The following is a 21,586-nucleotide window of genomic DNA, read 5'->3' as shown; positions in this document are numbered from 1 at the left end:
CGCAAACGAGCACAGTGGAGTCATACGACTAACCAAAATATATTTTTTATTATTGGAAATGTCATTGAAATTCATAGATATAATTTTTATTCGCTATTAAAACGTATTAGTGGGTGTTTAATATTAATTAGTAATATGATGCTTTATTGACTACCTAGAGTCTCTAGGCTAGAGAGCACAAAACGCCCAATAACGCCTTGAAGACGGCTTAACGACGCCTTAGACTCAAAATAGCTATAAAATGGACGGTCTTCAAGACGTCATGTGGTATCTGGGTAGAGAGTCAGGTCATGAACCACCTTAATATCAACCCAGATAGCACATGACGCCTTAAAGACGCCTATTTTACGGCTCTTTTAGGTCTAAGGCGTCTTTAAGCCGTCTTCAAGGCGTCATGTGCTATCTGGGAAACTACGAATAGAAATCACGTAAAAAGGAACGAAAATATGTTCATTCTCGAATCACTTCCTCGAATCAGTTTCAATATATAATATAATGGCACGTTTTAAATCATTTTTCGAAACATGTATTTTGTTCTGTTTATTAAAAGCTTGAAAAAATGAAATCTCAAAACGAAAGATGAACGTAAAATGAAGTAATCAAACAGTTATTTGTGTGGACGTACTTGCATATTACGCCACTAATGATTAACCAGTGTATATCGCGATCAGTTTGATACACTGCTGTCCAACTGGGCGCCACTTCCCCACTTGATTTTGCTGCGCGTGAATAACATGACTTTTCAGCTTCTGATCGCGATAAACAAGTCAATCCCAGTTACGACCACAGAAACTCATCCATGGATGCGAACGTTCGTATAATCTCATATAGTCAGAGACGTATCGAAAAAACGGCATTTCGGTTTACGTTATTCATCTTCTCGAGTGTCACGCGAAATGTGGAAATGAGCGAACGCATATCAGTCTAGAATTTTAAATATTCGCGACAGATACGATATCGAGTGCAGAAAACATGGAAATATCGGCATGGAATTAGAGTACGTCGAATGATTATAATAATTTATGGAACACTTTATATTGCCGATCTTATGATAATTACAACGATGTGTGAATTTATATAGTAATAAATATATGTATTTAAAATTAAATTAAAGACATATTAAAAAGTGTACGGCTATAATATCAGTATGTAGAAAGAAAAGGACAACTAAATAGTAAGATAGTCATATTTACCGCTAATAACCGCAAGGTTGATGTGACCTTAAATAAATAAAAAAAAAGTCATATTTACATGTCAAGCGCATACTTTGTTGCCCATCTGTTTTTGTTGCCGAGGTTCGGGCTTCGGGCGAAAAACGAATTTACGAGAGTCTGAAGCATTTCTCCCTATACGATTATTGTCGCGGCGTGGAACCGAGTTCTGGACAATAAACGAGAGGAGTCTGTACCTGATTAAGTTCTTGAAACACGTGCCACTTGATGCCGTCAAAGGACGAAATCTTGCTCCAGTTGAAACAGAAATGGGTCGGAACTAAAAAAAAAATGGCCGACAGAACCACAAGAGGGGGGATACGTTAATAGTTTTCGAAGAGCCTCTCTTGGAATGGCGTAAGTGTTGTATATTTACACTGGCGTTACAGGCTCACACCTGGACGCAAGAATAGCGCCGCTTCTTTTTCCCCGAAGAATCTTCTCGCCCGTGCGTCAGATGACCCCTAACAAAAGGGATCGCCGACTCCTCTTCGTTTCCTTCGGGGAAGTTTTATTATTACAGCACCTCATGAGTATAGTCGCGCAAGAACGGAAACAGCAAATCGTCACGTCGTTTACAGGTATTAACTCACGTTTATTGAAAGTTAGATCTTTCGAAACAGAAATTTATTTCTTCTGTTAACAGATTTTGAGAAATATTAATTACAAGAAGAAACCCGTTATATCTTTATTAAAACATATAGTTTCTTGTATTCTGCACAGATATTACATTAATTTCATGAAGTTTGTAATTTATTAATTACAGAGTCGTATACAGTAATGTCTCGATGAGTGCGACGTATTGGGGTCCAGTAAATTTGTTTTTTGCTAGAAGCCAAGCCTCTGCTTAGCTTCTGTTTGCTCTGATTTGATTGGTTCCACATGGAGACTCCCCCAGTGATAACGCCGTTGCTCATGTCGCATTCATCGAGGATTCACTGTACATTGCTACAGTCCAAATGAACAAACTATTAGCTGCGTCCAAAAATCAATTATAGCAACCTGTGTGTTATTTTTTGTTTCGATATAATTAATACTTTGTATGCGTGTCACAACCCTTAAGTGTACATATCATCATTTTCTGTTTTTATGTCAAAAATTGGAATATTACATTACGTAGAATTTAATTATGAAAAAACATGAACATTTAATTTCCAATAACACTATAATGCAGATAATATACTCGTCACTTTTAACATCCTTTTTCCATTATATCATGAATAATTAAATGTAATTTTTAAAAGATTTTCACATCATGCATTAACAGCGCGTATAATTATTTCTTCCCATTCAATTTTTTCTATGAACAGGTCTTCATAAATATTTAAGAGAGTTGTAGCCAGTTGGAAGAGATCGATCGAACATTGAAATGTTGTTATAACTGGTAGTGTTATATGTATGGTAAAATGTACGTACATGATGCATCATACGGTTATTTAGTTGTTTATAGTTGTAAACTATGTTGCACTTACATAACATACAAATGAATACAAAGAAATTAGGTTTCACAGCTATTTAAATAATTTTTAATTTTACAATATCTCGGTTGCTTAAAAATAAACTAACATTTATTATTCAAATGATTGATGAAAATAACGAAGAAAAATATTTTTGTAAAACATTAACATGTATAGACACTTCGTTTGTTAATTGTGTTATAATGCAATTAATTTCCAGACAACCTACTACAATATTAAAGTATAAATATGTGCACATTCTCTCATACTTTTGATAACATTTTTTTGCTTATCTACTAATATTTCAATCGCATTTTGTAAACTTCCCTTTCTTTCCTATGAGCTATATGAATCATCGTACAAAATATGGGATCAACCGAAAATTCGTTTACTCTACCAAAAGTTCTATCAGGTTCCAAATAAAATGAAATCTCATTATGTTTTATTAAACTTTTCACTAAATGGAAAATTAGACGACCATGCGTGCTAGAAATGCATAAAATCCGCAAATTAATAACAACGTACATGTATTATATACACATTTTTAAATTACAAATGCCAGGTTTGAAATAGGTAATTATCTGAAATAAAATTTCCATACTTCAACTGTATTTATTCGGTTAGCAGAACATTAGAAAAGATACGTAACAGTTGGAAAAGGAACGTAAGAATCCTCCCTTTACAGGAAATCGCATTCGAGATGGAATGCAATGAGTGTCGGTTCTTCGGCCTGGAAACGGGAACTCCTCAAATGAAATCAGATTCAAAGAAGACATCAAGAGCCTGGTTTACACCCGTTCAACTTGCGGATCGTCGATTTTCTTAGGTACCGAAAGACCGGAACGACGCCGGTATGCATGCAGATGGTGGTCGTAAGAGGGGTGGTCTAAAATAATAAAGAAGCTGGCACGAAGATGAGGAGTGTTTGTATTTCCACATACGATGGCCGATTCTCAAATGACAAAGTGCAACTGGAAAAACCTATAGTCGGAAGACAATACACGAATGAATAATTACCAATAATTCCTTGTAAACCGTCGCTTTTTTCCCGTTATAAGCAAACGATAAAGATTAACCATCATTTTCGTTTAAATTTTCTATTTTATCTCTCAATTCTTCATTCGCAAAAGATCAGTTTTATTATTGTGAAAAACGTACGTGTTAGTAATTCACGTTATGTATATAAGAGTAATCGTGATTACAAGCATTGTCAGTATTTAATGGAAACTTAAATAAAATCGAGTAAAGAAATACTTAGACTGTATTTTAGCTGAAGAAATATTATCTATAAAAAAAGATAAAATAAATGGTTAATCCTCTTTTATAATGAAATCTTAAATATTTTCATTCTCATTAGAAAAACAGGATAAAATTATAAAAGTAACAAACTACAATGCATTATTGCCTAAGGAAATAAACTTAAAGGATTCATTATTGTTTATTTGGCAAGATTAATGAATGTAAGTATTCCGTATTTAATCAGACATCAAATCAAAATTGTTACTACATATTAATACTTTTTTGCAAATTATAGACTCAAAGTGAGTACATAACTATCAGAGAATAAAAATTACTAGATTATTTGTACATTAATCTGTATACTCAATAATGGTAGTTTAGATATATTTTAATTTAGCTCCTCCACTGCCTTTAAAGAGAGTATTTTTCCTAGGGGCACCCTGTATATTGAAATCTGTATTTCAATCGAAATATAATCCAATATTTATGATAATCTGTTCTATTGTCGAAGCTAAATTAGTTGCAACGTAATATGCATATTACATATCTCTTCTCTAGACATGCAATCCTATAAAGAATATTGATTTAACTTTCAGCACTATGCGAGAAATCTGTTTCGTAAGAGTATGGTAGTCCAGGTCTGTAATTCACGCCATTAAGTTGACTCTAAAATGAAATATAATTATAAACCGTCGTTGGGTGAGCTACGTTCCAGTCTGAAACAACGATTGAGAGAGTATTTATTAGAAAATACTTTGCATGGTGTACCATATTTCGTGGATCCTACACGGCCCAAATCGGAAAGGTAATTTTAGAGTTCAGCAAATATAATTTAACATGTAATTGTCTCTATTATTAGAAAATGTATTCTTTATCAGTGACGATATAATTAAGAAATTCTGCTAAAACTTTCTACATACGATCCGTTTCTGTATAAACGTATTGGGTTGAATTATAAATAATTTCCATGTCTCTGTTTTAAGTTCATTCTGTCGAATTGACAATTAAATTTTATGGATCATATTTTCTTCGTTGCTAGGAATAATTAATATTTATTTTTGAGTTTAAGAATTTGTATTATTAGTATTCTTCAAGAATTAGTTAATAAATTTCTACCATTTGGGACAGCAGTTACTTTTGATTTAACTCAATATATTTGTTTCCTTATCACATGGTAGACGTTGAAACAAAATTTTTATTTCCTTTTGAACTAAATAAGATACTTAAGAGAAGAAAGAAATTCCTACGTTTGCTCTTGCATGTCTTTATAAAGATCTTCAAAAAATGTCATTTTGCATAGAAATCCGCAGTCTAGTAAGTACAATAGGACCAAAATAATTATTTTAAATAAAAGTTAGATATGTATTACGTATTTTAATTTGTCACTTTATAAAAATATATCGCAATTCGCGATGACGGTTACAGTCCTTTGATGAACTTTAATCTCATTCCTTGTCCAAAAACAAGGGATTAATATATAAAACTTTTCAATCTTGATCGAAAGATCTGTGCACTGATTATTTATTTACTGACAATTGCATTACGTAAGTGTATTAAAACAAACCAGTGGCATGGAAAAACGACCATATACGCAATCAAGAAAAAATATTTTATTATCTTCATTGATTTCATTGCAACAACAAATCAACATATGTTTGTATGCAAATTAATTGAAATTGAACGTAAAAATTTAAAAACCAAACGCATTAAAAAGATCTAAAATTATAGTTTTAAGGAATTTCTAAAGTATATATGATTTACGATAAAGTTTAATCGGTTTGATAGCAATGAAAATAATAAGTAGATTGCAGATTTTGTAAATTATTCCACGATTGTCACTCTTTGCATAAATATCTGCAGTTTACTAATGAGAGACTCTAATGCATGAGAATATATGTAAATAAATAAAATTAATGATCACGTTTTACGTAATTTCTTAATACACAATTAATTCTTACACAGATTAATATGGTTTCTTTTAACGATTGCATCGATAGTAGCAACTGCTGTTACAATCGCGATAATTTGGGATAAATTTCAAACAGAGCCAACTATAACAGGATTGGCTATTATGACAGAGCACATTAACATCGAATTTCCTCAAATATTTCTTTGCTTTGACTGGACTCAACTAAATCACACGAAACTTAACGAGGTAAACATTTTGTTAAACAAACTAGTTTTCATATTTTCATGTGGTTTGAAAATACATGTAAATTATTGCCTATTACAAATGTATATAATATTTTTGCTTTTAAAGTATAATAATTTTACATGAAATTAACCGTTAATGATTATAATTAACAACAAAAATAGAAAATAAGAGCGTACACGTTACATAAAATAATACACGCAATGTTATAATTTATTTTAATTGTGCAACATTGTGTATTTGAATTGAATATTATATTACGATGTTTGTAAGTAATTGTTTTTAATTTGTACATAGAATGAGATGTATATGCATGAACAATTATACAATTGGACTTGGGGAAAGAATATGGATTTGCAAATGTTTAAAACAGGTTATGAAAATAAAAGGAATTTTCGCAGTACTTTCAAAACGATGATACCTGACTGCAATGACTTGATCATCAACTGTTCATACAAGTAAGTGGAATATGCTATTAATAATGAATCAGCATTACTGTGTTATTATTACTAAGGTAATAAAATATGTATACCATTAGTTTTGAAGTGTTCCGAATGTTGGAAAACAAGAAAACATGTATAAAGTGTTCAAGAATAGCATTTAGTAGAATATACATATGTATTCTTGATGGTATTAAAAAAAACAATTACACGATTACTGTTAATCCCATTATAATTTCTGTTTAGGGGAATTGATAAACCATGTAATAAATTATTTACAAAAGTTCTTGCTTCTGTGGGTGCATGCTGCAAATCGAATGCTATGGAGCCTTTTGGAATCAAGGATACAGCATGGAACCTTGAGTTTGGAACAATAAGCTCATACTTTCCTTGGAGGTAAACTATACAGTAGGCGATCGTTTATTGCAGCTTTCGGGGCTGTAGAGGGTCAGAATTCCAGGAATAGTACAATAAGGAAGCTCCAATCACCCGCGCGCTCACCCCTCCATTCAGCCGTTCAATTGTGCGAGGCACCTACATATAGGGTGGACTGGATATACGCATTTTACGGTCATCTTCATTATCTTCGTTATTTTTGGAGATATCAGAAAAGTTTATTCACAGAAGTTGTTTAGTATGGAAAGGGCTATTAATTTGTAGTAACGATTTTTTCGTTGGTCGAGGATATCCTTAGTTTTCATGATTAATTATGTTTTCTTTTTAATGATACTGAAATAGGGTGGAATAAAAATATTTTTTTACGTAAGTGGATTGTTCTAATATTAAGGTAATGTGTGAAAAAAAGTAATCATTCGTGAGATATTTTATATACAAATTGTAAAATATGTCACAAACTGTTAATTTTGTCTCGACCTATTACAAAATTATTTCTGCTATGTTATAGTCCCTCCGTTACCACATAAGTTTTGTGAATAAAATTTGTTTATACCTGTAGAAATTATGAAGATAATTAATGTGATCAAAGTTACTGGACCATTGTTTATAATGCATGTATAATTGAACAGTAGTTTCATTTATTCTTCTTTATTGAAAACAATGTAATCAATAATATGAATATTTGAATTTGTTTAACTGCAACAAACAAAATGCTTAACGAATACATTTGCTTATGAGTTATCTTATTTATGTACAAAAGTGTAGAAAAACACGAGTTAGTAATTGCAACAAAATACAGTAAAGAGCAAAACTGAACCAGTGTGACTATTTTTCCAGGAAAGTAAGTTATTCATTTAGATGCTACTAATATGGAGTAACAGAAAAGCTCAAACTGTACATGTATAATTGTACACCCATTTCAGTTTAATAGACAATTAATGTTTTAACTTCATTACACTGAGCTTATTATGTAGGTATATGTTACTTCTGACTTATAATCTTCATAACATACTCAATGTTAAATTTTCATAATATCTTTCAAGATATTCAATCCTATTGTTCTATGATTTTATTATTGGGAACCTTCTGTTAATATTTTCAAGTAGAGATCACTGGACAAAGAATGGAACATTTACCAATACTTTTATACATATATTCAGAAGTGTCTTGGAAGTAAAATATTATAAGTAACAAATTGAAAAGAATATACTGAAAAAATTCATTGTTTCTTAAGCGGAAATAGTTGTACAATTATATACAGGTTGAGATTTTCAATTATTTTATATATGTAACATTTATAGGAATAATCATTTATATAAAACACTATTATTGGTTCAGTTTTACTTTGTATTATTGTAATAAATTTTGCGCTATCATGCCCTTGGAAAACACATTTTTTTAATAGGTATTAGTCTCATTTATAAACTCCATATGTATGAATTTTTAACTTTTTGCAGCTGTTCAATTTTTATGATCAACCACCTTAAAGACATTTAACATTCTTGTGCCCAACACTGACTTTGTTATAAGTTTATTTGCTTACATAACTACTTATATTCTATATCGAAATGTAGTTGATTATAACTGAAAGCGTCTAAAAACATTGAAACATTTTATTAAGACAATATTATATACACTTCGCTTTCTGTAATGAAATATACGAGTGAAACGTGACACCGTATGTATTCCGTCCTGGGCGTGCTGGATGACAGAGTGGGGTGCGCGCACGTGTGTCAGAAATACGTGTGAGCGAAGGGCGTTCCTATGCTACAATAAAAGGGCCTGCAATAAACGATCGCCTACTGTACACTCGAAATAGTTTTCAGCTATTTATTGACAGTGAGACATATAATTCATTGTTTCTTATTTTATAAGTGAGGAAAATTCGTTTTATGTATTGTTTTATTCACATTGTTATAAATTCTCATACGGTAGACATTCAATAAATGCACGATTCAGGGCTTAGAGGGCTAAATTTCTAGCAATCGTACATTAAACGAACTTCAATCACACCCGCACTCTCCTCATCAATTGTCCGTTTACATACAGGTCATTCCACGCCAAATCGATCACTTTTTGCACTCGCTATTAGGGATTTTATTCAAAATGAAACATGTAGTCCACGTGAAATTAAGGGGGGGGGGGTAAGTCATCATTATTCGGTTCTCGAATTTGTTTAAAAAATAAGTAATCTGTATACATGTATTGACAACAAAGTAAATTTAAACTAAAGTGTTATTGAAGCATGTGAACCAGAATAATCATGATTTCTATCGACTTTTTTCACTTAAATTGCAGACTTTATATTACACACAATGTTGACTCAGGGCCAGGACCAGGAGAAAGACCAGTTGTAAAGGCTTACTTTCCAGTCGATATTGAATTTATCGTTGACATGACATACACTACTTCTGATATTCGTTATTTAACTCTTCGACAACGAAAGTGTTATTACAAGCAAGAAGGTGTAAGCTTAAGTAACTGTGAGACTCGCTACTTAATTGACAAATTGTTAAGCGATTGTAATTGTCTACCATGGTTTTTATCATTCACAAAGAAGACAGAGTGTCCACTTTCAAAGTATTCTTGTTTAAATGAATCTAATATAGATATGAATGATTGTAATTGCTGGCTTCATTGTGATCACATATCATATAGTGTGAAAGGGGTGGTGAAATCTTCAAATAATGTTAATCGAATTATATTAAAAAACTGGCCAACAGCTATTTATAAAAGAGAAATGCGCTTTGGTTATTTGGATTTACTAGTATCATTTGGTGGTATTGCAAGTCTTTTTTTAGGATATTCGTTGTTGACATCTGTTGAACTGGCATATTACTTTGGTCTTCGTAGTTACTGTGGAGCTGTGATTCAGTCATCTCGACAAAGACATAATATTATAACTGTTCACGTGGTAGAAAAAATTTCAAGTAAGACAGGTATTAACCAGAAATATTATCAATACACTGATTAATTAGTTAAGATAGATTATAAAAAATTTATTCACAGTAAAATTTCAAAATTTCATCTTATTTCACATTAAATGAAATTTTATTCATTTATTAAAACTTTTACTACTAGTACTATATTACGTGTATTATATATAGTTTATATGTTTTATATTAAATATTTAAATAAATATATAAAGTATACTACTGTGTTTTATTTTCTCTCAAGGTATAAACAACTTTTGTGTTGGTTATCTAGGTTAGGAAAATATAATTCGATACAAGTAGGTATCGATACTTTTCTTTCGATACCGAGTAAGTATCGATACTTTCATACAATACTACTAGCAATGAGTAGAAGTATCGATAGATTGGAGGTATCGTTTCAACCCTAGCCACCAAGCGCTTTCGCCCCTCCAACAGCGATGTGCCAGCAAGAGAAGAGTTACTCCAGGCTCTTCTGTCCTTCGGTCTCGACTTCATCCCTAACAGAAGACCTCGCGGTCTATTATACATGTCTATGGGAGAGAAAACATAGTGGAAATGCGAATGTTTCGTAGCGCCACCTTGTCCAGGTTTGATCCACGTTCTTTTCAGAACGGTCGAAACGTTGCGTTCGTGTTGAGAAAACGTGACCACAGAGAACATCGTGTGGTGGTCCGCGATCAGAAGAACGAGTGTTATGCATGATATTGCATATTGACGTACATTAAAATTGTCGCGCGACGGCATGCAGTTATCGAAGTAAATAAGCCGCAGTTTCACGGGTACGGGATTTTTCACAGTAGCACAGGTATCCGGGTGCCGGTACATATCAATATACGCGAGCTCGGAGGATTGGTTATTGAAAAAATGGCGGCGGAAATGCTAAACAAGAATCGAATGATGGTTTTTAAGAACAAAGGCAAAGATCAAGAAGTGAGTATTGAATGTGTTCATCGTTGTGCGTGGTAATAACCTTATGCATCTGGAAGGTTCGACTGTCGCTTCGAACGGAGGATTGCCAGATTACTGCACGCGCTAGTTTTCCCAAGATAGTGAAATGTATTTCCACACTTTATCGTTCCGGTTGAATTTGCGAAGATTCTTGCGCAATTATTTTATACAGAGATACAATGACTTTTGATCAATTATCGTATCATTAATCGCCGCGTGCGAAACAAGTGGAACGTGATGTCAGTTTTTAAAGTTTCGTCAGATACATAGCAGAAACGGATTAACTCAGATAATTAGCAACGATAAATGTGATCAGTGTGGCAAAAGCATTCTTTCAGATACATTTCGAATATTGTAACCACATATCTAAATATATTATTTCTACATTTACTTGGTGCCAATACTATACAACATCTTTATATATTTGTTGTAGTTTTGGATTGCAATTAAGGTGATAATCTAAATTATTGTAGACAGTTTTGGAAACTGATAATATAACTATATTAATAATAAATTTCTTTTCGATGATAGTGGTACAATGTTTCTAAAATGTAGCACTTTTGATAAAATCGATGTTACTTTTTAACGTTTGGTTGAATGCATGTTGTAGTTTTATTCCATTTGAAAATATACATATAAATCTTCTTTTTAAAATACTTCATTTTGATGAATTTATAAATATATGTATTATGCGTAATCATATTGCATTGTAATGTTAAATTGATGTTACGCTATTGTAAATAGTATTAATTGTAATAATTTGTGGCATTGACTTACATTGTCAATTTACATATGTTTGCAATTTATTATGTATTACATATGGTTTTAAATTGTTTTTTTTATATATGATTTTAGAAGAGTTAAAATAGATATATGTACTTTGTTAATCACATACGACAAAAATTTTAGAAAACTTTAGTATTTTTAACACTAACCGTACCTACCTCCGGTCAAATGACCGGTTTTATATACGGTAGAAATAGGTATATAAAAGTCTCGGTACATTTAGTTTTAAAAATTCAGAATTCACTTTAGTTATAAATGTAATTTTATATAATTCTATTACATTATATTGGTTAAATATAAACGATACTACAGCATAACTTGGTTTTTTACAAATTACTAAACAGTACAATGTATTTTAGATTTTATTGTTTCATACATTTTTGTATAATTTTATATGTTTGAGTAACTTTAAACTCATTAATTTATTAAATATTGTAGGAAATGAGACGAAGGAGAAACGAAGTGACAGTAGAATTACGTAAAAATAAACGTGACGAGACTATACAAAAACGAAGAAATGTGCCTAGTACTGACCTTACAGGTAATTTTTTTTTATAAAATTGATAGGTATTTATAAACAAATTAAATCTTCATCAATTAATAATAACATTTTTTTTAGATGAAGATGATTTGTCAAAAATTGAGTTGGAAGAATTAGTAAAGAATGCTGCTAGTTCAGATCCAGCTATTCAATTGGAAGCTGTACAATCTACGAGGAAGTTATTATCGTCAGATCGTAATCCACCAATTGATCCATTAATTGATAGTGGCATTTTACCAATCTTAGTTCATTGTCTTCAACAGCACAATAAGTATGAACGTATTTAAATTTATACACTGATTCTTATAATATAAAATAACTAATGTACTGTGTAATTTCTTTTACAGCCCAACATTACAATTTGAAGCAGCATGGGCCTTAACAAACATTGCGAGTGGAACATCGCCTCAGACACAAGAAGTCATAAATGCTGGTGCAGTTCCACATTTCTTGAGATTGTTATTTTCGAGTCAGCAGAATGTTTGTGAACAGTCTGTATGGGCTTTAGGTATGTCACAAAATACAGATGAAAAATACAAGATGTACTTAAACTCATGGCACAATTGAAAAAGGAGCAACTCCTTAGGTGAAATTACAGTGAAACTGTATAATAATGTTTGTCTTATTAATGTTAAGCATTTATAGGTATATATATCATAAAATTTAAGAAAACATAACATGTAATTTAGTTTTGTATTCTTGATTAAATTTTTCATGATGCTGCCTAACATGTTCCTAATACATGAAATTATTAAACAATTTTTTTTTGCTTTAATCGGTTTAAAGTTTCTAAGTACATCTGTAATCTAAACTAGTAAAACATGTTTTCTTTTGTTAAGTATGTAATCAGGGTAATCCTTTTTTAATAGTATTGTGATTTTAATTGCACCATGCTCTTAATATGTAGGTTACAGACTTACTTTTGCAGTAACCAGTGCAACCGTGTGATATATTTGTACATTAAAAATATGTTTTTTTTGTAGGAAATATTATTGGAGATGGTCCAAAGTCTAGGGATTATGTTATTACTCTTGGCATTGTAGAACCATTGTTAACATTTATTAAACCGGATATACCTATTAGTTTTTTACGAAATGTAACATGGGTCATCGTAAATTTATGTAGGAACAAAGATCCCCCACCACCTGCTCAAACAATTAAAGATATTTTGCCTGCACTTAATCTACTCATACACCACACGGATATTAATGTGAGTGATAGTGAAGCAACACTTAATATATTTATAATAAGTTATTCTTAATGTAAGTTGTCAAGATCACTGTGTATTACAGATCCTTGTCGATACTGTTTGGGCTCTGAGTTACCTCACTGATGGCGGTAACGAACAAATTCAAATGGTCATAGACAGTGGTGTGGTGCCTCGTCTTATACCACTTCTCTCGCACAAAGAAGTTAAGGTACAAACGGCTGCTTTGAGGGCAGTTGGTAACATAGTAACGGGTACAGATGAACAAACACAGACTGTATTAAATTGTGACGCGCTTTCGCATTTCCCTAATTTACTGACTCATCCAAAAGACAAAATATGTAAAGAAGCAGTCTGGTTCCTTTCTAATGTAACTGCAGGCAATCAATCACAAGTTCAAGCTGTTATGGATGCTGGGTTATTGCCACTTATTATTCGCAATTTAGCAAAGGTGAGAATACGTCCTGTTTTGCAAAATCATGGAGAACAATTATATTAAATAATTAACATTATTTTATTAATATATATTTTTTTTATCGAATAGGGTGACTTCCAAACGAAAAAAGAAGCAGCATGGGCAATTAGTAATTTGACGATAAGTGGTAATAGAGAGCAGGTTGTGCAGCTCATACGAGAAGGCGTCATCGCACCTTTCTGTGACCTCCTTTCCTGTAAAGATACTCAAGTTGTACATGTTGTTTTAGACGGTATACATAATATGCTCAAATTTGCTGGACCAGAAGTTGAGCAGTTGGCTAACATGATCGAGGAATGTTCAGGTTGGTTTCTGTAACACTGACATTATTTTTTCGCAAATATAATAAAAGTAACGATATACATCGTTTAATTTACAGGTTTGGATAAGATCGAAGCACTTCAAACTCACGATAATGTAGAAATTTATAAACTAGCATTTGATATTATCGAGCAATACTTCTCCGAAGAGGTAAATGTTCATTTTAACTTCAAACTTGGTTGTCTATTCATCTTCTTCCGATCTTTTAATTAAACATATTTATTTCAATGATTTCAGACAGATGACACGAATTTGGGACCGCAGGTCGGAGAAGGTACATTCGAATTTGATCAGACGTCGACTATTCCGAGCGAGGGTTTTAAATTCTGAGAAGGCCTCCATTATTTCTCATCCGATCGTGCCGTCCCCCGACAAACTCCATTACGGAGCCATTCTGCTTACCCTTTCCTATTCCTACGTCTTATTCTTGCTCCAATGAAAACACGTGGCATTGTTAAAATGCCACCGCTGAACCAAGAATCATGTTTCTTTTGCTAATCCGAATGTATGACAGTGACTATTTGCCCGGTAGAGGGGATATTAAAGAGGAGCAGAGGAAAAAAAGTTACGGAGCGAAGGTATTTCTTACCGAAACAAGATAAAGTCTGTATCTTTTCGTTTTCCTTCTGATTCGTTTAAGAACGCATATGTTACCTGTTTCCATATTTTTTTTTGACGTCGTACATATTAAGAATTATCGGCGGAGCGGACCTTAGCCGGACGCAGCTAGATGTATGCAACGTGCCGACTAAATTATTTTAGCGAACTAATTAACTAGCTCTCTAAAACGAAGAGCAACTGGAGAAAACCTGGAAGACCTTTTTATTGCTTGATCATGTTGCTGTCCATTCTAACTCGAGATGAGTCTTGGTTAGCGATGTTACATTTATAAAACAATTCGTGTATATTTTAGGCATGTTAAATTTATAATAATATTGATTACTAAATAAATGAATCGATTGACTACTCTTTATTAGTTTAATTCATGACTATGGAGTATTATTTCTGTAAGAAGAACAGGACGAACAATAAAATTATCATCTAAAATCGGCAATATTCACTGCCGATCTTTACTTGCATATTTCATCATGTGATCGATTACAAATTGTAGAGCATTTAATGACTACAATGATTCCTCGATTAATGTGACACGAGCAACCGCGTTATTCCCACCACTAGGGGAGTCCCTCTGTGGAATCAATCCATACTGAGCAAACAGAAGCTAAGCAGAGGCTTGGCTTCAGTCAACAAACAAATTTACGAGGAGTTGAAAACATGAATGCCCCGAAGTGGACTCGATTATGTCGCACTTATCGAGGCATTACTGTGTATATGGAACACGATGGTCTTATGACAAAATTATCTTTTATTTTCTACATGATTACAATTACGAGTCAGGTGTATATTCAATCGTGGGATCACCGAACGCGTGAACATCTTCTGCATAAAGATTTTCAGGAAGTGTGTCATCACTGTTCGGAAAATATGTAGGAAAATGCGGAGAAACAGGTCGTTTAGTAAAGAGCATGGAATCGTATAAGTAACACATGGTGTTCGTCTCTCCTGGTATATTTGGACCTAATACCCAAATTACATTATACTTCGTGTTTACTCGTAATATCTGTAAAAGAAGAATTATTAATGGAAATATTAATTCTTTTATTACAAAATATTCTAATTAACTATTTTAGCAATTTCTATCTCGCGCAATAACTTTGAATATGAACTTGTTTGAAATATTGATTTTTATTGAATTTGTACCAGGACTTTTATTAAAATTATAAGTAACTGAATTCACAAAGAAACTAAAGAACAATATTTATGCAGAAATAAAAGTATTTCAATACGGTTACTAAAATTTCTTAACACATCGAGTAATGTTCACTTTAGTAGTTGATTAATTAAACATATTAAAGACAATATTATAATTTACACCATAATCTGATAAGTTCAACTGAAGTTTCGAATGCTTAATTTCTCACATCGTATCATTATATATTTAAAATATTTATATATTAAAAATATACAATATATGTTACGCTTTGATTTTTATATTGCCATATTTCTTCTACTACCAATTAAAAAAAGTAATTGTATTTGGAACAACAGTTTCTGTTAATTTAAAATATATATTCATTTATTTGATAAATCTTGTATCAAAGATTTATGAGATGTAAAAAAAATTCATTCAAATTTGTTATCACCAGTTAGAAATGTTAAAAAATCAAATGTAATCATCAAATCAAATTGACTTAAGCAATTGCAGAAAACTATTATTCCTTCGAATCGTAATGTTTGATAAACCATAAATTAGCTAAATGATTTGTAATTACCTTTACAGCTTTCAGAATACGCCAACGATTTCCCATGTGTCCAGGCATTTTGGTACCAGGCATTACTCTAGCTTTTTGACCTCCTGAACCAATATTACCTCCTCTTCTGTGAGTTTTAGTGACACCATGACTTGCAGGCATACCACTGAATCCCCATCTTTTCATAACACCTTGGAAGCCACGATCTATCCTATATTGATAAAGAATGTCATAATTGACCAGTAGGTATCTAACACAGAACAAAAAAAAAATAAATAAAATGTTTACGTTTTTCCTCTGATATCAACAAATTGTCCTGGTGTAAAATGGGCTGCAACCAAAGGAGTACCGGAAGGTAGGGCAGCATCTGGTGTAACATAAAACCTCATCATTGTTCTCTTTGGTGTAACGCCAGCAGTATTAAATATTCCGTAGTAGTCTTTAGTTAGCTATGAAAATAGAAAATACGAACGATAAGTTTCGTTCATAAATAATTACGGAACAATGGATGAAAATCGTAGCAACTTACTAGTTGTGGATCAATATTTTGTGCACCTATTATAAGGCAACCAAGTTTTCTTTGCAAAACTTGATGCTTTATAGACTTTATAACTGGATTACATTCTTCTGGTGGTATATATTTTACAACTTCATTATCTACAATCTATAAAAAAAATAACATGTATGATAATGTAATATTATTGTATGGAATAAAAACATTCATATGGTTGTAATAGTTAATAGCACCTGTAGAAGGGTAGTTAACACTCTTTGTCCATTCTTAAGCCACATTGGATATACTCCTATCTTCTTGCCAATTAACCCAGGACGCCTTGATGATTTAGTCCATTCTGTATTTGGTTGAATTAATTCTGTATTTAATGGAGATTTGTTGTTGATTAGTCCTCGATTACAGGCCACAATTTGTGAGATAAATTCTTTATTTCCCGGAGTAATTGATTCATCATAGAGCTAATAAAGAACATCACTGTTATATTGTTGTTATGAAACGATGAAGCAAAATGAAGTTTTTCTTATATGAGCACGTACCACACGTTGTGGTTTTGGAAGCCATTCTGGGTGGCGTTTCTTTGTGGGAGGAGTGAATCTTCTATTGCGGCTGGGTACTGTTATCATGCCCATACTACAATTAATTATCACATTATTAACTAACATTAAAAATATAGCACTTTATAGTTCAATAAGTAGGAAAGTGTTAGCTTAATAATAATGTATTACTTTTTCTTCATACCTTGTTTTCAAGTATTTACCAAAAAGTTGAAAACCTTGATAACTTTTTAGAAACGATGCCATATTTACTTATTCAATGCTGAAGAGTTGCAGTTTATAGCTAATTATATTGTAAGCTGAGATGCTATGTAACCTTAGAGAGAAACACGTATCAGCAGAAAATATGTTACATAGAATGTAAACACTAGATATTTAAAAAAATCATTACTTTTCACGTAGTTTGAAATTTCAAGAATTATCGTATGTTAACGTTTTCTTTCAGAACTTTGCATGTTAATATAGTCGACATAAGCACATTTAAATCAGAAGCAGAAGAAACACTAATAATCCATATGCAAGTTCAACTAACAGTGTGTGTATAAAAAAGAAGTGATCAACGAATCCGTTGATAAAAAGGAGTTAGAATTTCGTTATCTACAGTTAGTACAGTAGACGCTCGATAATTGATCCTCTTGGGACTGTGGAGGACAGAATTCCAGAAATACATATTGCAATATCTCATTGCATATTTAGTGTCACCACAGACGAGATATAAGAATAGACTTAACATGCAATGTAATTTTCTGTCCTACGGGTAAGGACATTACGTGGTATAAATAATTTTTCTGTAAATGTAGTAAGTGTAGTAGTGGGGGAGACCAGAGACCCCGTGTGATGAGATCGTGGGGTCACAGAACCCCCGGTGGAGGCGTCACGGTCCCCGTGTGGTGAGATGGAGGGGTCATAGAACCCCCGGTGTAGGCGCCAGAGACCACTTGTGGTGAGATGTACCCTCACGAGCAAAGTTATTGAGATATCTGACTATTGATTATTATAAAACAGATCAGGAGCAATTTTTTGGTACCATAATATTTGTGTAAAAAGGTCATTTACTATCTATTTTGTTATCAACAAATTGTTACTTTTTCTTTTGCGAATATTTCATTAACTATTAACGGTGCTGGGGGAGCAATTGCAGATTCGGAAGGAGCAAATTGCCATAAGAATAACCATAACTATTAACAAAATAACTAACAAAATATATAACAAATGTCGTACCTCTATTTTTCGTCCTCTAATCAGTTTCCTCTCCTTTATTCCCGAACTACTCCACATACTCTGATGCCTTCGGGTGGGAGTAGGAGCTAGATCCTGAAATTCAAAATTTTTGTTCTCTTGGCACCCAGAAGTTGCAAAAATTGAACAAAGAAATATATTTTTGACTGTAATGGACTGTCATTCTGTAGAAGAATTTAGAAATTTGTGATTGAAAAAAAACGCTTGGTTCAATTTCCTCTGGCCAATAGGAAAGCCCTAGTCAGGCTTAGAACAATTCATCAGCCGACGTCGCATACCACGGCTTATCACTTTAAATGTGATACAAATTTTAAACCTTTATTAATAATTTTAAATGGTTATAAGATGAAGAACGGTATACATTATACAAAGCACCAACTTTGCAATTTTTTCTGTCGTAAAAAAAAAGAATTAGAAATTACGCTGTAAAATCGGTTGTTTCAAGGAGAATACCCCCTTAACCCTTGTGTGGGCAATCAAAATATTCATAGTTATTGAGCAATCTGAATGCTCTTATTCTGACAGATTGGATAAACCAGGGACTTCTACCGAAACGTAAAATACCTGTATTTTCGGTTGTACCTTCACCCTATATAACCCTATATAAGCCCTACCCTTATGGAAACCGAAAAAATATCGGTATTTATTTCGGCTTTCGGTAATATATCGGTTTTGTTATAGCTTTGATAGCTATAATTGATAGTACTATTAAAATCATACCGGTTTAAGTCCCTATCGAGAATTTAAGCACTGTTTTAGGCAAGACCGTACAAAATCGTGAGAGCAAAATTTATAAATGGATACCTGAGTACCCGGGGTTGCCTACACAAGGGTTGAAGGATGAGTGTCCGAAGTCTGAAGTTTCAGCACAGAAACGTTCCAATTGTCGAAGACGATAGACGGTATTAATCCGTAGTAAAAACGTTCTTTCGGTGTCGCCTTGGCAAAAGACAGTCTCAGGCACGGGAATGAATAGCGAATGGATCGGGAGACAATCGGAAAAGGGGGAAAAAGAGCGGTCGAACGCCGGTGGAAAAGAGGCGCGGAGAGGCGGCGGCGGAATAGCCTGAACTGGACAGCACGTGGACTACCTACTTTTATATCGCTCGGGAAATAATGGGATTCCCATCATGAAGTGGATTTCCCTCGGGGGCCAGTGGACATCGATGTACGCGTCAAGAGATCCTACACCGCCCCCGTATCCTATCGGTCTCCTGCAGCCAGCCGACGTTCATCGTGCTTGTCCACCCTCGCTCGTTCACCTGTCCGACTACCTCGTGTCACAAACTCACACGCCGGCTTGATTTTCGTCGTATTGAAGACTTCACGGTGAGACCTACGCCAAATGTGTAATGCAAGGGTTATTAAGTTGGAAGGTGAAATTAATTTTTTATTTTTTTTTTAAGTCGCTGAGTTCGGCATGTTAATTTGACTAAATTTTAGAGGAGTCTGTATTTGTTTTTCCTGTAAGTTGAATTCATTTTTCGTGAAGAATTAACGTGTATTTATTAACCACGTTGTAATACTAGAAGCTTATGTAATTATACTTAAGCTTACATGGATGTTAATTTGAGTTCTATTGATCATGGAAGTTGTTTCTCAATATCTTTACTCAGAGGCAGGAATACCCTTTGGGATTTTTTATATCTACATGGGTCACGAAAACACGGCTGACAGAGAATTTATTAACGGTTCACGGTCTTGTGAGCTCTATTGCAGAAACACTTGTGCAGCTCGTTATTCTCCCACGTGCCATCAAGTAATTTCAGTAATTTCAGATGTTATCTTATGGAAATTGCGAAGAGTTTCCAACTTAATCCTCTACATCACTAAATTAATTGCTCTAATTAGAGTGGGGCGAATACTATACATACTCTATGGTATAAAATAAGTTCTGTTTTATGCTTTTGTTCAATGGGTAGGTACATGCATTTAAAAGGAATGTAGTAGGTGTTTGCTACATAATTATTTACCCTATTATGTAAGTCAGGTAATTTTTATTGCAGATTTTAAAGAAACCGAACATTGCATTTACATTTTCATTCTATATATTGGGTAATTTAATTTGGATAATTTTATTTCTGTTTTCAAATATTTTTATTTTCTTAAAAAAAGCGTAAATCCAATTTGAAAAAAGGTAGTTTTATTTATTGGCCGACATTCTCTTTTTGATATGTGACTATTAAAGTCGACATATTTAAAGATACGTACGAATTACATAATTAAACAATTCAGTCTGATTATTATGAAGGGGTTAAAATACAAAAGCAGAAATACCTAACCAAAATCATAGTTGCATATTTCATCCATAAAGTGAAGAAATTTATAAAGAGAAAAAGAATAAAAAACCGTCTTTGTGCTTAGAAAAATACCTTAAAGTCATTAAGTTGACTTTCTAACATACTAATCATGGAAATGTAAATACTATGAATGTTTGTGTTTTACATTCAAGCAGAGAAATATTGCAAGAATTCGACTGGTTTTAATTTTCTGAACAGACTAGAAATCTTGGAGGTTACTTTTTGGAGTATTCATGTGTTTATGATTCCAAGAAATTTCATGCTGAAAAGGTATGAGAACGAATAAGAAGGGTACGTGTAAATAGTAATATTACTAAAATGTTCGTTAACAATGCATATAGAATAAGTTATTGCACTTTATTAAAGCAATATTATATACATCGCACAGTCTGTGATGACAAATATGCGAGTTAAACGCGACACTGTTATGTATTTCATTCTTTCCTATATTACCATAAAATAATCTGCAATAATCAAGTTACTGCTGAACTCAGAATTCATGTTTTATTGGTAACGACGGGTGTTGACATTAGAATGGTCATGGGGTCAGAAGACCCC

General features: G+C 32.9%; 3 protein-coding genes across 3 annotated transcripts; 2 read left to right on the top strand and 1 right to left on the bottom strand.

The window, feature by feature from the left end:
* The first annotated feature begins 4,578 nt into the window (after nucleotides 1–4,578).
* Nucleotides 4,579–9,869, top strand: LOC107189837 (pickpocket protein 28-like). The gene is made up of 5 exons (XM_015578512.1): nucleotides 4,579–4,712; nucleotides 5,870–6,062; nucleotides 6,357–6,517; nucleotides 6,746–6,895; nucleotides 9,194–9,869. The coding sequence occupies exons 1-5, from the start codon at nucleotides 4,579–4,581 to the stop codon at nucleotides 9,867–9,869; spliced, it is 1,314 nt and encodes a 437-aa protein (XP_015433998.1).
* Nucleotides 9,870–10,424: 555 nt separating this feature from the next.
* On the top strand, nucleotides 10,425–15,126 carry LOC107190211 (importin subunit alpha-3). The gene is made up of 9 exons (XM_015578985.1): nucleotides 10,425–10,761; nucleotides 12,004–12,106; nucleotides 12,185–12,377; nucleotides 12,454–12,614; nucleotides 13,090–13,316; nucleotides 13,399–13,764; nucleotides 13,858–14,092; nucleotides 14,168–14,259; nucleotides 14,347–15,126. The coding sequence occupies exons 1-9, from the start codon at nucleotides 10,696–10,698 to the stop codon at nucleotides 14,437–14,439; spliced, it is 1,536 nt and encodes a 511-aa protein (XP_015434471.1). The 5' UTR covers nucleotides 10,425–10,695; the 3' UTR covers nucleotides 14,440–15,126.
* Nucleotides 15,127–15,496: 370 nt separating this feature from the next.
* LOC107190721 (39S ribosomal protein L3, mitochondrial) lies at nucleotides 15,497–17,850 on the bottom strand. The gene is made up of 7 exons (XM_015579587.1): nucleotides 17,674–17,850; nucleotides 17,472–17,565; nucleotides 17,169–17,393; nucleotides 16,951–17,085; nucleotides 16,710–16,870; nucleotides 16,443–16,632; nucleotides 15,497–15,730 (listed from the first exon to the last, which is right to left on the bottom strand). Exons 1-7 carry the CDS (start codon nucleotides 17,733–17,735, stop codon nucleotides 15,497–15,499), a joined length of 1,101 nt encoding a protein of 366 aa, XP_015435073.1. The 5' UTR covers nucleotides 17,736–17,850.
* Nucleotides 17,851–21,586: the final 3,736 nt, after the last annotated feature.

This window comes from Dufourea novaeangliae, unplaced genomic scaffold (assembly GCF_001272555.1).
Source record: "Dufourea novaeangliae isolate 0120121106 unplaced genomic scaffold, ASM127255v1 scaffold11, whole genome shotgun sequence".
Taxonomy (NCBI): domain Eukaryota; kingdom Metazoa; phylum Arthropoda; class Insecta; order Hymenoptera; family Halictidae; genus Dufourea; species Dufourea novaeangliae.
Note: the sequence above shows the minus strand (reverse complement) of the source record. Positions and strands in the feature narration are given on the sequence as shown.